This window comes from Vombatus ursinus, unplaced genomic scaffold, assembly GCF_900497805.2.
Source record: "Vombatus ursinus unplaced genomic scaffold, bare-nosed wombat genome assembly UNPS02005659.1, whole genome shotgun sequence".
NCBI lineage: Eukaryota > Metazoa > Chordata > Mammalia > Diprotodontia > Vombatidae > Vombatus > Vombatus ursinus.
In genome coordinates, this window is record NW_020945437.1 from 19,657,690 (window position 1) to 19,673,732 (window position 16,043).

A 16,043-nucleotide genomic window follows, 5' to 3' on the forward strand; every position below is an offset into this window, starting at 1 on the left:
GAAAGAGAAAGAAAGAAAGAAAGAAAGAAAGAAAGAAAGAAAGAAAGAAAGAAAGAAAGAAAGAAAGAAAGAAAGAAAAGAGGTAAGGTATCTCATAGCAAAAACAACTGACCTGGAAAACAGATCAAGGAGATAAAAATTAAGAACTTCAGGCTATCTAAACATTATGACACTATCCCACCCCTCAGAAAAAGAACCTAGGCATCCTCATTCAAGAAATCTTAACAGAAAACTACCAAGATTTCTTAGAACCAGAGACAAATGTAGAAAAAGAAAGAGTTCGTTGTTACTTCTAAAAGTAACACCAAAATGGAAATTCCCAGGAACATCATACCCCAAATCCAGAGTTTCCAGGTCAAAGAAAACATACTGCAAACAGCCAGAAAGAAAGAATTCGAATACCAAGGAGCAACAGTCAGGATCACACTTGATTTAGCAGCTACCCTTATAAAGAGGCAAAGACTTGGAATACAATATTTTAGAAGGTAAAGGATATGGGCTTACAGTCAAGGATAACTTACCCAGCAAAACCAAGTGTAATGCTTCAAGTGAAAAAATAGATCTTTAATGAAATAAAGGATTTACAAGCATTCCTGGGGAGCAGCTAGGTGGTGCAGTGGATAGAGCACCAGGCCCAGAGTCAGAAGACCTGAGTTCAAGTCCAGCCTCAGACACTTATTAGCTGTATGACCCTGGGCAAGTCAATTAGCTATGTTTGCCTCAGTTCCTCATCTGCCAGATGAGCTGGAGAAGGAAATGGCAAACCACTCCAGTATCTTTGCCAAGAAAACGGGGTCACAAAGAATCAGATATGACTGAAAAACAACTGAACAACAAGTACTCTTGATGAAACAACTAGAGCTGTATCAAAACTTTGAAATTCAAACACAGGAGTGGAAGAAAAACATAAAAAAAAATATGTTCATAAACAGAAATGAACAATGGTAAAGGACTAAACAAGTATAAAGCACTTACATTCAAATATGGGAAGATGATCTATATATCCTCTTTGAACCCTGTCATCATCAGGGGCCACAGAGGGCATCCAATTAGACATGGCCTGGGAGTGGCTCTGCTGTGTCTTGATGTTCATAGGAAAAGAATGGAAAGAGAGGGGAAGAGGACTACATGGGGAGATAAAGGAAAGGAAGGTTGGGAAAATAATCTCACGTAATCAGGGTATACAAGTAGACATCTATACAAATAAGGAGGAAGGAGTGAGAGGACAGCTGACATTTCAACCTCATTGTCATCTGAATTAGTCAAAAGACACATACACACACACATACACAGTTGGACGGAAATTCATTTCACTCAAAAGGGAGATAGAAGAGAAATAGGACACGGGTGGGGGTAGGGGATGGAAAGGGGAAATTAGAGGGAGGACAGATTAAGGTAGAGATTGATTGTAAAGTAAAACAAACTCTAAGGATGTACCAAAATATTTTTTAGCTCTTTTTGAGGGGGCAAAGAATGGGAATCTGAAAAAGTACACACAAATTAGGGAACCAATGAACAAGTTATGGTATATAAGTGTGATGGAATACTACTGCATTGAATTTTTATCAGCATAATGACCAACCATCATTCCAGAGAACTAATGATGGAACATGAAGGACTCAGAATACAGAATGAGACATTTTTTTTTTTGGACATGGCCAGTGTGGAAATTTGTTTTGATTAACTATATGTATTTGTGATGGGTTTTCTTTCTATGTTCCCAACTATATGTATGGATGGAAGGGGGGGGCAAGGTTGAGGAGAGAGCATGAGAAGGCAGATTTTGACTGATTAAGACAAGATAAAATATTTTTTTAAAATAAAGAAAGAAAAAATACTAGAGTTGGAGTCAAGATACTTGGCTTTTATCCCTGGCTCTGCCACTCGAACTTTGTGACCTTGGGCAAGTCATTGCCTTCTAAGGGAAATAAGTTTTTCTATCTAGAAAATTAAGAGGTTGAATTAAATTCTCTGAGATCTCTCAGGTCTCTTATTTTGAGATTCCTTGAGTTCCTCCTATTTCTCCCACAGTCAATGTCACAAAGCTACAAACACAGAGGGCCAATTTTCACAAGTGCTTGTTGAAATGAATTGCTAACAGGCCTCTGGACAAGTGTTGCTGAAGGTGAACTCAACTGAAAAATTTAAAAAAAAAAGGTGTACTTGCAAGGAAGGGCAATGGGAAGGCTAGCAGCAGCTTGCAATAAAGCTGCATTGATACAGTTCATTTCCCACCTATCCAGGGCATGGCACCTGGTGGCAGAGGGGTGAGGAAGCCTGGAAGTGGGTAGGCATTCTGTCCATCAGTTCATGACCCAAGGGAGGGAAGGACAGAGAGCAGTCATCTGGTTATAGATGTGGCTGTAGAGAGTTGGCCCAGTTCTAGGAGGGGAATCAGTTGGAATTTCAGCCCAGGGGCAACCTGGTTGACTGCTTCAGCCAAAGAGAGAAAATTCATTAATCTGGAACGGAGAAGGGGTGCAGGCCATGGAAACTGGTATTAGCAGGTTCTCAGCACCAAGTTCCCAGAGTGCTAGGCTTCAATTCTACCACAGAGATGTTGGGAGAAGCAACCAAAAGGCATCAAGCCTGACCTGAAGGGAATCTTACATGCTGGAATATTGGATGTCAGAGCTGAAAGGGGCTTTATGGGGGAGGGAACAAGCATTTATTAGTGCCTACTATGTGCTAGGAACTGCGCTAAGCTCTTTTTAAATATCCCTTCTCTAGAAATGACTACAATGTAAACAAAAGGCATCGATAAAGGGTTTTGTTTTTCTTTAAGCTTGGGCTTCACAATCAGAACTATTTTTGTATACAGGCTACATAAACATTTGAAAATTAATAATCATACTAACCTGGCTAATAAGGTACTTGGTAGCAGTTAAATATTAGCAGCTAGCTTTATGTGTGATAGGTAAAAGTTATCGAATGTAGAGTGTTAGCAGAATAAGGAGAGTGTAAATATTAGGGTTGGAAATGGCCATAAAACATGTAACATCAGAGGTGGAAGGGACATTAAAGCATAGAATGTTAGACTAGTAGAGATAGAAGGGATTCCAGAAATCATCTCTTCTAATCCATGGCTCTCCCACCTGTCAGTCACTATTGACTAGTGATTATTTAAGCATTACTTTTCTAGACCTGCCCTCCATCCTCCTGGATCTCTAGCATTGCTCAAAAATGAAAAACGTCTCTCATATTGAAAGCTCAGATCTGTTCTAAACTCCTCCCTGTTTCACAGATGAGGAGACTGAGCCCTATATAATAAATTGCTCAGTACCCTAAGACACAAACAGATGCTAGGAGGCAGTAGATGCCATGGCTCAAAAATGTCAGGGTAGAAGACTACATTTTAGTTTGGTTTCTGACCCCTATTACCTATGTGAATTTGGATAAGTCCCTTTCATTCTCTGGACTTCACTTGCCCCATCTATAAAATTACAAGTTTGCTAGATCAGGGACATCTGAGTTTTTTCAGAGAGGAAGGAGACTACCAGGGTAGGCTCTCACATTCAAATACTGTACTGAGTGTTTTTGTTTCATCTTCTTTTCCTAGTTACAAGGAACTGTTCATTCTGGAGGGCAGGTGAAAGGGTCCTGTCTCCAGAAAGTGACCACAACATAAACAAAGGTATCAATAAAAGGCTGATGATGTTGTTTTAAAGTTTACGTCTCAAAATGGTTTCAGAAGAAACCTGGGAAGACTCCTATGAACTGATGCAAAATGAAGTAAGCAGAACCAGGAGAACATTGTTCACAGTAACAGCAACATCCTAACAATGATCAACTGTGAAAAACATAGCTACTTTGACAATACAATGATCCAAGACAATTACAAAGGACCCACAATGAAAAATTTTATTCCACCTCCAGAAAGAGAACTGATGGACTCTGAATGCAGATTGAAGCATTTTTTCCAATTTTCCCCCCTTTTTTTTGTTTTTTATTTTTGCTTTTTATTTTAGCGTGGCTAATGTGGAAATATGTTTTACATAACTTCACATGTGCAATTGATATCATGTTGCTTGCCTTCACAATGGTGGGAGGGACAAGAGAGCAAGGGAGAGAATTTGGAAATTAAAAAAATTTTTAAATGAATGTTAAAAATAAAGAAAAGAAGGGGCAGCTAGGTGGCACAGTGGATACAGCACCAGCCCTGGAGTCAGTAGGACCTGAGTTCAAATCTGGCCTCAGACACATAACACTCACTAGCTGTGTGACTCTGGGCAACCCCAATCGCTTCACAAAAATTAAATAAATAAATAAGTAAAAGAAAAAAAAAATTAAGTACCAAACCTGCTAACATGGAACTTGACAGCAGTTAAATGTTAGCGATTAGCTAGTGGTTAAGTCCTACTTGCTTAAAGTACGATAGCTAAAAGCTCAAATTTTTATTAATATCAAGATTTAAAACATAGTTTTCTCACAATGCCATGCCCTTCTTCATAAGGCAATCTAGCTATTGTTATTCCTCCTTACAGAAGAGGAAACTGAGGTTCAGAGAGATAAATGACTCATCCAAGATCATATAGCTAGTAAGTATTGGAGCTGGGATTTGAAGCCAGATCTCATGGCTCCAAGTCCGGCATTCTTCCAAATAAAACATGCTGCCTCTCTTAAGGAAAAAAAAAGCTTTTCCTTAAAAATCTCAAGTCGTCCCCACCTCAGGGCAGATGCCCCATATTCACCCTAAAGGCTGTATGTTACTATATTGATATCCAGGGAATCGATGATCTCCAAGCTCCCTCCCAGTGCTAACATTATATGTTCTATCTTATCTTCTAATTGTCCCATCTAGCTTTGAGAGCCTGTCAGAAGACCCCTTCTAGATCTGACACGCTATGGTCTGTGTTGTAAGGTTCCTTTCAATTCTAATTATCTATAAATTTCTCCAAATTATTGCTCTCTACTTCCTTGTAAACCTATTGTGAGTATCAAAATGAGATATTGGATGTAAAGGGTCTTTGGAAAATTGAATAATTAACAATGTAAGAGAATGTGAAGGGTTAAGAACTGAGTGATTAATCACCAAGGTTGAGAAAGGTTGTTGTTTGTCCTTCATTCTCAAAGAGGACCATGACATCAGGGAGGTGATGCTATGACATGCAAGTGAATTGGATTTGAGTAAGGGAGGGCTATGCAAAGTCACCAACCTCATTTTCTCCTCCAGAGCCATTTGGCAAGTGGCAAGATATTGATCAGGACAAATGGAGATGGTCCAGGATGCAGTGGGAGACCTTGGCCTTTTTAAGCTAAGGTCTTTAACAGGTCTCAGTTTGACTGCGGCAATGCCCAATCAGTCATTAAGGCTAGGTAAGAAATGGGGCAGAGAATAGTCTCTTTCACCTAGTTAAAAAAAAAAACAATCTGGCAGGGGAAGACACCCAGGTTTCTGGCCAAAACAAAAATAACTGCTATTTACATTCACTCTGAGCCAATCAGGGCCCAAACAATGAGCAAATGGGGCTTGGCCTGGGACCTACTGTTGGCCAACGAATGAGAGCCAGAGTGATTTGGGTTTAAGGCATGGTCCTTAAGAAAGAAATCTAGGGTGTTAACACCAAGATATCTTGAGGGGTTTCAGTGATCAAAATTTACATTCATGTGTTAGTGGTGAGAGAGGTATGTGCTAAAGGTAGATGGCACAACTAGATTAACACAGCGTCTACTCTAACCTATATAAAGTGAAAGCTAAAGGCAGTGTGTGGTTCAGTGAGAACAACAGACTGGAGAGTCAGATGACCTCCTAAGCTCTAGTCTTGGCCCTGACCCTTTGGGACTAATTTTCTTCTCATGTAAAATGAAAGGGTTAGACTAAACTATTTCTAAACTGCTTTGTAATTCTTCTATCTTTTAACATTTTAAATTACCTAATTTTAAGGTCACTTCTAAATCTGATTTTGTGTGCTCTGAGGATCCCCCCAATTCTGTCACTCTATTTCTATGATCTAACTTCTCATCTTACTCTAATGTTCACTGTTCTGTGTTCTAATACTCTGTTTCTAAGGTTTCTTCCAGCTGTCATATTCTATGATTCTAGGGGCTCTAAAATGCCAACTAGCTTTGAGGCCAAAAACAAGAAAGGGTCATTGTGCAGAGACAATAAGGAAAACTCATAGCCCTCTATCATCCTAAGAAGACAGATCTTCATCATGGAAATGGTCATCTACTCCTCCCCCATAATTTCTCTCTCACAACAGAGAGAAGGTCTGTGTCCTTAACAGTCCTCCTCCTAAAGCACTCTGCTCTCACAAAGCCTCCTTTCACATCAGCGCCTCCACTCACTAGAGAAGACACAGGAGGCAGCCTGTGGTGCTGAGGGAAATCATGGCCCAAGGTCGGTCACGTGGCATAAAGAGAGAGATTTACCAAATAGCTATTGCTGCCAGAAGTTTTCAGATGACAGAAGTTTATGGAAAATATCACCAATGAGAAGCGGGGGAGTAGTCGATAGGATGTCTGACTTGAAGTCAAGAAGATCCAAATTCTAATCCTGCTCCAAGACTTAACTATGTTAAGTTATATGGGTTAAGAATAACCCATATTAAGTCACTAAATCTATTTGAGGCTCAGGCAACAAAGGCTATAAGCTATCAATTGTGTCTGCATCGGGAGGAAATTTCCACACTGCCATCCAACAAAGACCACAGTTCCTTGGATAAACTCACACCATTAATGAGTCAACAGAAGTTAAGATGCTTGATTTGAGCATGGTAAGGAAATGAAGTATTATATTAAAAAATTAAATTTTTTAAAAATCCATGAAATTACTTCATGAAGTGTTTTGAAATCCTGAAGAAAAAGGTATAAGGAAGATAAAATGAGCTATAATGATGACTCACTATTACCAGCCTCTCAAATACATGCCTAGATGTGAGAAGGGGCAGCAAGAGACAGAGAAATAATGATGGTGGACATTTTGTAGCATCTCAGAGTTAGAAGAGACCTCAAAAACCATCCAGTCCAACCTGAATCTGAACAAGAGCTCCCTCCACTATATCCCCAACAAATGGTCATTCAGCCTTCACTTGGAAGACCTCTAGTGATAGAGAACTCACCACTTACTCGGAGATGGCATATTCCATTCTTAGACAACTCTAATTCTTAGACATTTATTTCCTCTGTAGGCTGATCTAAAATTGACCTCCTTATGGCTTCCATCCACAGAAAGAATATCTTTCCTTCTAACACTCTGGTAGTTGCTTGCTGTCCTTTGTGCTTGAAGAGGACCAAAATGACAACACCATGTTGGTGTCAAGGTATAGTGTGTCCGACTGTGGCCGATCAGACCAATACAAGCTCGGAAGGCTCTACCACAGGTCAGGCACAAATAGTCTATATGAAAATCTGGAGTGAAGACTCGGGTGAAGTACATAGTGAAGTATTATTTTACCTCTTATAGGTGAAAAGGCTGAGACCTAGAGAAAGAATCTGCCCAAAGTCACCCTTGTCAGTAAGTGGCTAAGCCAGGACTTAAACCCAGGTTTCCTGACTGATTCCAGATCTTTCTACTATATCACCATGCTGATACTAGACAGACAGGAGACATGAAACACTTCAGGCGGAGGGAAAATGAGGAATTCTTGAATAGATTCTCAAATTTCCTGCACCAGCCAAAGGTATAGAACTCAATCCTGGGAAAACAACTCCTTTCCTAATGGATTCTCCTGAGCTCCTCTTTGAACCTGTCCCCAAAAAAGCAACTGTCTGCTGACTGTCATATTGGTCAGCATAAATACTGAATATTTTCCTCAAATCTGGCTTATATAAAGCCCATGGGCTGTAATCAGAATAAGTTTTTAGAGATACAGTGTGAAGACACGAAAAGAACACTAGATTTAGAATCTGAAAACCTGGATCCAAATCTCAGTTCTTAAATGTCTAACTTCTCTGCCCATTAGTGTCCTGTTGTGTAAAAGTGAGAAAACTCTTGTTCTTTCGGCCTCCCTGGTTGTGACAAAGAAAGAAATTTGTAGCTCTTAAAGCCATAAAGAATTATGAGTTGTTGTTACAGTTGGCATGTGGTAATTTTTTTTCCTCCCATACAGAGCATTGTAGGAGGTCTTCTATATAGGAACAATGCAATAATAATTGGTCAAATTTTAGAATACCTTCTGGTTAACAAAGCACTGTCCTCACAAGCCAAAGCCTTACTCTGTCGCATTTAATGGAGGTGATTGAGTTTTCAAAGGCTATTCCATTGGTTGAAGCACACGCTCCGAATTCATCTACTTGCAAGAAAAACTCCAGTTAGGGTCCCAGAAAAAGATTATGTCTACTTTTCACACCTCACCAAATCTGGGGAGGCTGGTCACTACAAGGCCAACCATCTGGTGATGAATTCTTTGACTCTGGCAGCCCAAGAAACTAAGAAAATTGAAAAATGGTACTCAGTCCCCTGTGTAGTCAGGTATCATTCTGCATCCATAGTGATAGTGCCAGTGGGGGCAGCAGGGAAGGGGACAGCAGGCACTAAGAACAACCTGGCTTGCTAGATGATGGTTAGTATCCTAAATAGGAGATCTTTGATGACCAATACACTGCTAGAAAAACTCAGTCCTAGCAGTCTTTATATTCCTGCTTTAATAGAGAGGAAGTTGTAACTAAACAGCTCACAGATTCCCTCTGGAAAGGTGAAAAAAGAAAATGGTACAATCAAGTTTTGTCCTCTGTCTAAAGATAGCAGAAGACATCATTTCATGGACCATTTAACTATCTAGTGTTACAATGCTTATGATAAGCATCTACAAAAAGGACTTCCACGAAAATAATTGCAGCTTATGCATCAATGTGTTTTAGTAGAGGTAAAGAAATTCTTTAAAACACTCGGTGAGATTCTCAAACCAACATATTCTCTGATACTTTGTAAAAGTAGTCGAGGACCATAAAAATTTTTTTTTGTTAATATTGGAATACCTTATTCCAAAGGCCAAAGACTCACAAACAAAACAGAAACTTCATGCCTATACATCCTGAATACTCTCTTAAGAAAAGAATTAGGGGGCAGCTAGGTGGCACAGTGGATAGAGCACCGGCCCTGGAGTCAGGAGGACCAGAGTTCAAATTTGGCCTCAGACACTTAACACTTACTAGCTGTATGACCCTGGGCAAGTCACTTAACCCCATTGCCTAGTAGGGAAAAAAAGAAGAGTTGAAAAACGCTGAACCTAACACAGAATATCATCATAAAAATAAAACTGATTATTATTTTTACCTTACTGAAAATGACTCATTGTTAATGTGAGAATTAGTCCTAAATCAGCTGTCTGTAACAATGATACCTCCAACTTATTACGACAAAGATAAAAAAATCAGTACAAAGCCAGAAGAATAAAAAGGAGAAATTGAGACAACTGTAACCCGATTTGTTTAAATAAATTTCTGATGCTGAAAAATGGAATATGAATAGGATACAAACACCAATTTCAATCATTTCAAACAGAACTTTAATCTACTGAAATCAACTGTCATATCAAGAAGACCAAAGGAGCCTTAAAAAATGCCTTAGTCAGCAAAAACTTTCTTTACTTGTCAGGTGGAAAGCTAAGACAGACAAAGCCACAACAGATCTGGAATACAATACTCATTTGTTATACCTTAGAGAGAAGGATGGTTGGAGATTATGAGCAGTATTATTTCACAAAACAGAGAGAAATTGGAGAGGTTTTGCTTAAACCACTTTAAAGAAAGCTTGGCAAGAAACTCAAGTAAGCAGCTATTCTGAGGACACTGAAGAATGAAGCTGGAAGGGGAAGGGTGGTGGAAAGACAGAAAAAATTCCTAGATTTTTAAACAAATGTTTTTTTTTACTTTTGAGGAAAGTAGAGGCTCCACACTTGGAATCTAACTTTACTGTATAGAATGTGCTTAGAGAGTGGGTAGAAATGACACAGAAGGGAGAAAGAAGGGTGAAAACAACCAGACTAGATCATGTATACAGAAAGGGAGAGCAGAGTCAAGATGGCAGAGCAATATTGCAAAGCTTCCCTCCACAAAACTTCTCCAAATTGCACCAGACCAAATCCTGATGGGGAAAGTCAGAAAAAGTTTCAGGGATTCATGCTTCCATCTCAATTGAGCAAACCAAGACAGACAGAGAAGTCTGCAGACACTGGGGATGGGGTCAGGTCAGGAGCACATTGCACAGTGCATTCCACCCTAGGAAGTCCCATTCCCATACTAAAGCCATACCAGGGCACTGCAATGCGGACAGCAGCTTACTAGCAGTTTTAACCCCCACTACCCAGGACAGCTCACAAGAAGGGGATCTGTGCAGAGGAGTGACATTCAGAGGTAAGGAGGCCCTGGGCCATGTACCAAGAAAGGAAGAAATTCAGAAGAAAACAGAAGCAGTGGTATGGCTCAGACTTCTCACACCCAGAGAAGGGTCTCAGTTCTAACTTCCATCACAGATTGCATAGAAATAACAAGTGAAAAAATCTTAAACCAAAGGAGAATATATAATTCCGTCATGCTGAACCAACAATTTTCCAGCTGGCTGATAGATGAGGAGTCCAGCAGCAGTCTATTCTTCCACAGACCCTAACACAACTCGGAAACTTGCAGAACTCAGTCCATTGAAGCAGCAATCAGATTTTACCTGGATCAGACCACTTTGGCAGTGACAAAAGTTGTCAGATCCCTAGACTGCCCTGAGATCCTGGAATAACACAACACTCAATACCCCATGAAAGAAACAAAAAGATCAGTCCAGCTCTTCCCTCCAGAATCATAGCAGAGTCCAACCATGAAATCAAGTCCAAAGTCAAGAATTAGGCTCGAAGAATAAGCAAACAAAAAAATACCATCATAAAGAGCCATTATGGTGTCAGGGACATGTAAGACACAAACACAGAAGAAGAAAATGACTGCAAAACATCTACAAGCAAAGCCTCAGAAGGCAAAAGACATGGGCTCATAGTCGAGAATAACTTATCCAGCCAAACTGAGTATAATACTACAAGGTGAAAAAAATGAACCTTTAATGAAATAGAGGACTTCCAAGCATTACTGATTAAAAAATCACAGCTGTGTCAAAACTGAAGTTCAAACACAGGAGCTGAGAAAAGCATTAAAAAAGTAAATATGAGTGAACAATGATAAAGGACTAAACAAGGATAAAGCACTTAAATTCAAATATGGGGAAATGTTGACACATATATCCCCTCTGAACCACAGGGTTTGAAGGACAAGTCATTTGTCTTTTCTTCTCAGTTGTCTCACCCATAAAACAAGAATAATTATATTTGCATGACCTTCTTCCAAGGGTATTGTGAGGATTCTCAAATATTCAAATGGACCTGTGATCTCATCACTGTGGATGTTTCCCACACTAACGATGCAGATCCTAATATAAATAAGCCTACCTATTATATCTTGTTTATCTCCTACCAAAAGTTCTGGGGTCCTTCCTTGCATTCTCCTGACATCATGAGGTCAACAATAGAATGTAGAACTATCCATCTGTCTTCCTTCCCTCTTGCCATATAACATATTTTACTCTACCTTTCTACAATTCCTTGTTTGTGATGAATTTCAGCCTGCTCATGGCTGCCATGCCCTTCTTAATTGCAATATTTATTTTCAGTTAGTGTAAAACTAAGGGTGTTCTATGTTATACAGTTACAAAACAGCACAAAACAGAGTATAATATGAGTATAAAGGGCCTAAGTTTCAAGGAGAAATCAGGATGCATAAAATAGGAACATCTGGAGGAGTCCACCAATTATAACAGAAATTCTTAACCTAGAGTCAATGAATTTGGTTGTTGTTTTTTCAAACATATTTTGATAATTGTATTTCAACATAACTGGTTTGCTTTGTAATCCCATGTATTTTACTTTATACATTTAAAAACATTCTTCTGAGAAGGGTCCATAGGCTTTACTGGACTGAATGCCAAAACAGAGGGTCCAGGACACAAAAAAGTCAAGAATCCTCACTTCAGATGAAATCTCTCCTTAACTTGAATTCTTCACTATGAATAGCTCCTCTATGTCCATGGCCAGCATGGATCTTTTTGCTTTATGCTGACATTAAGTTGGATTACTGAACAGTTATCTTTCAAAGAATCTAATTTAATTTTTGACATCTGCATGTGAGACATCTTGTTAAGGAAGAACCTTTAAGACAAAGTTTTGCTCTCCTGAAGCAAATGCTTTTTTTATAGTGAGTAAACAGTAAGCATAGGGGGATCTTATATTGTTTTCATCTTTCAATTTTGGGAAGTGATCTACTATGGAATGTCTTGTGAATGACTGTGTTCCCTTGTAATAACATTATCAAAGTTGATCTTGATGTGTGTGTATTCTCATAAAAATTTTACATAGATGGGAAGATAGGTATATAAGTAAATAGTTATTGGTGTTCCTTTGGCTGTCTCATTTAAAAAAATTATTTTCTTGATTATTTCATGCCTTTGGTATCTCTCCCTCCTTTGATAATCTCGAGAATCTACCCTTGTGTACCATTAACAATGCTGTCTCCTCTAAGACTTAGTACTAACCTTCTCTATGTAAACTTCTTTCAAAAATTAAAAATTTGATTTCAATAAGCAAAAACCCACTTTCTCATCCTACAACCCCAGTCCCCTATCTCCAAATTGAGAACATAAGAAAAACAAAACCCATCACAAATAAATATGGTCAATCAAAACAAATTTCTGCATTAGTCATGTCCAAAAACAATACATCTCATTCCGCACTGTGAGTCCTTTCACCTTTCTATGTAGAGATGGTTGGAAAGTTTCATCATTAGCCCTATGGAATCATGGTTGGATATTATACTGATAAGAGTTCCTAATTCATTCAAAGTTGTTTGTCTTTACATATTATTGCATTTTATAAACGGTTTTCCTGGTTCTGTTCGCTTCACTCTGCACAGTTCATATAAATCTTCCTGGGTTTCTCTGAACTCCTCTCCATCATTTCTTAAAGCACACAGTATTCCATCATCTTTATATACCATAACTTGTTACCCACTCCCCAATTTATGGGTACTCCCTCAGATTCTCATTCTTTGCCACCTTAAAAAAGAGCTATATGCTTAGGACCAATTCCTTCTATAATCTACTCTCCTTTTAATTCCCCCTCCCCTATCCTTCTTATCCATCTTGAGTGAAATATATTTCTGTACTTAAATCTGTGTGTGTGTGTGTGAGAGTGTGTGTGTGTGAGTGTGAGTGTGTGTGCATTCTTCCTCCCTTTGATCAATTCAGATGTTCTCCTTACCCCCTCCTCCTTGTTTATATAGCAGTCTACTTATACAAGGGGCAGCTAGGTGGCGCCATAGTGCACATAGCACTGGGCCTGGAGAAAGGAAGACTCATCTTCCTGAGTTCAAATCTGGCCTCAGACACTTACAAGCTATGTGATCCTGGGAAAGTCATTTAATCTTGTTTGCCTCCGTTTCCTCATCTGTAAAATGAGCTGGAGAAGGAAATGGCAAACCACTCTGGTATCTCTGCCAAGAAAACCCAAATGGGATCACAAAGAGTCAGACTGAAATGACTGAACAACAACTACTTACGTTTCCTGATTATGTTAGATAATTTTCCCCAACCTTCCTTTCCCTTTCCCCCTAGACTATTCCTCTTTCCCTCTCTTTCCATCCTTCTCTTAAGGTCATCAAGACATAACAGAATCACTCCTGGGCCTTGTCTGTGAGAGGGTCTGAGTATCCTGGTGATGCTATCATCTAACTATAAGAGCCAGGATTTTTGACTCCAAATCCAATGTTCTTACTATTAATCGCTGACCTCAAATTATTGAAGAAGCAGAATCCTGACCTTAACAAGGCAGAGCAGGGATGGAGTTCAGCAGGAGATACCACCCATTGTATAGTAGTACTCCTACTGGCTTCCCACTCCACCCAACCCTGATTCCACCAACCTTGGGCCGTCTCCACTGGACATCCTGCCGCTGGGTACCTGAGTAATATAGGGATTCATCATTGGCCGGGAATGTAGGGTCTTCAAAGAGCACCTTCCTCTTCAGACAATCCTTCTTCAGGGCCCAGTACTTTTGGTTCTCATAAGGTTTCACCGAAGAAAACATTGTTTAGGTCAGCCTTGAGGGAAGACAAGAGAGGGAAAAAAAGACTTTGAGATAAGGTTAAACAAAAAATAGGTACATTTCTAGAAAGTACTATTAAAAAGGATCTCTCATTGTACCATCCTGCTACAATATTTCCTCTCTAGTCTAACACAAGTTCCCACTCTGTAGACTAGCCTTTAATTATGGGTAACTCCCAGAGTTACAAATTTACCCCATGATTCTGAGCCCAGTTTTCAAATCATAATGGTAACATAGTAGACAGAGCCCAGGATCTGGAATCAAAAGATGTGTTTGAGTACCATCTATCTACCTGTGTTACCATGGGCAAGTTCTTTTGCTTCTCTGTTCCTCAATTTCCTTCTCTGTAAAATGAGGCAGCTGGACTCTATGACCTCTAAGATCCCCTGAAGCTCTAACATTCTATGATTCCACCTCTCCCATCTTTTCTTCCATGAATCCCCATTATATATTCCTCACCACTCCTATCAAGCCCGACTATCCCTGCAACACTATATTGATGCATCCAGATCACTCCCACATCCAGTCTTGGCTCCCACCAGGATCTCTCTCCCTCTCACAGTATTGACTATACTGTACCATTTAATTTTATCTTTCCTTACACAGCTGTTATTGTGGTGATTAAAAATGACAATAATAGTACTTTATGCCCATGATGATACTGATACCCATGAGTTAATCAGTATAGATGCTTCCTCTACTCATAGTGATCCTAACACCTCCGTCCTTTAGCTGAGAGATGGCTTCACAGGATCATAAAACTTAGAGCTGGAAGAGACCTTAGAAGTCATGTGTTCCAATTCCCTCCTTTTATGGATAGGAAAACTGAAGAGGGATACAGAGAGGCTATCTGGTTCAGCTCCTTCCATAGACAGGCAAGGAACTGCAGGACATCAGCAGACGTAAAGGGACTGGCCTGAGGTTATGCAACTTCTGAGGAGCAGAGCCAGCATGTGACTCCAGGTTCTCCGACTCTAAACTCAAAACTCTTTGTCTTTTATCAGTCTGTTCACTATTATACAGATGAGAAAACTGAGGCTCAGAAAACTCATGTGGCTTGCCCATGATCACACAGGTAATAGTTAACAGAAGAGGGACTAGAACCCAGGTCAAAGGATCATTGAACTTTACAGCTAGAAAAGATATTAAATATGCTTTCCTCCTCAGATGTCCTGACACAACATTATGTCAGGGGGCAGCTAGATGCACCTGAGCAGTGGATAGAGCACCGGCCCTGAAGTCAGGAGGACCTGAGTTCAAATTCGGCCTCAGACCAAACATTTAACTCTTACTAGCTGTGTGACCCTGGGCAAGTCACTTAACCCCAATTGCCTAAAAATTAAAAAAAAAAAGAAAAAGAAAAAAAAAGAACAATGTCGTGTCAGTCCCTCTCTTACCAAATCCTCCCTGGTATTCCAATTATTTGAATACACTTTGTTTCTCCCTGCTAGACCGAGAACTTCCAAAATGCAAGAAGTCCATTTTATTTAACTTCTCCTCCCCTTCCTCTCCCCTGCACAGCAGAAGGACACCTATTCATAAGAGGTTCTCAGTAAGTGAATCAACAGGACAGACCCTATTATACCATGAGCTCAGAGGAAGGAGAGATCCCTCTGGGTTCAAGGGCACATGAAAGCCTCTATGGAGGAGGAAGAGGACCTTGACCTAAGCTTCGGAGGTCAGGCATGGTTTGAATAACAACTGGAAAAAAGTCCATTCTAAGTGGCATTACCAACGTTTCTTCAACAAGCGGAATCCGGGATCTAGGCCTAGACAGAACCTTAGAAGCCATGAAAATCCAATATCTTCATTTACTCATTTTTCAGATGAGGAAACTGAGGCCAGGGAGCTTGAGTGATTTACCCTAAGTCACATAGGGAGTACCTGTTGGAGGGGGTATCTCAAGGCAGTTATTTCACAGTTAGTGAGGTTCTCTCCATTGTACCACACTTCCTTCCTAAACAATCT

At 39.8% G+C, this 16,043-nt stretch overlaps 1 protein-coding gene across 4 annotated transcripts in view; it reads right to left on the reverse strand.

Annotated features, from left to right (window-relative positions):
* CAPN5 (calpain 5) overlaps window positions 1-16,043 on the reverse strand; it is a 202,145-nt gene that overhangs the window by 91,109 nt on the left and 94,993 nt on the right. For 3 of the 4 annotated variants that reach the window (XM_027848186.1, XM_027848184.1, XM_027848185.1), the window contains exon 2: window positions 13,893-14,070. In XM_027848186.1, coding sequence (XP_027703987.1) covers window positions 13,893-14,057 — 165 coding nt within the window. In that variant the 5' untranslated portion in view covers window positions 14,058-14,070. Of the gene's footprint in view, window positions 1-13,892; window positions 14,071-16,043 lie in introns of those variants that run through there. The other variant, XM_027848187.1, reaches the window with a different exon arrangement.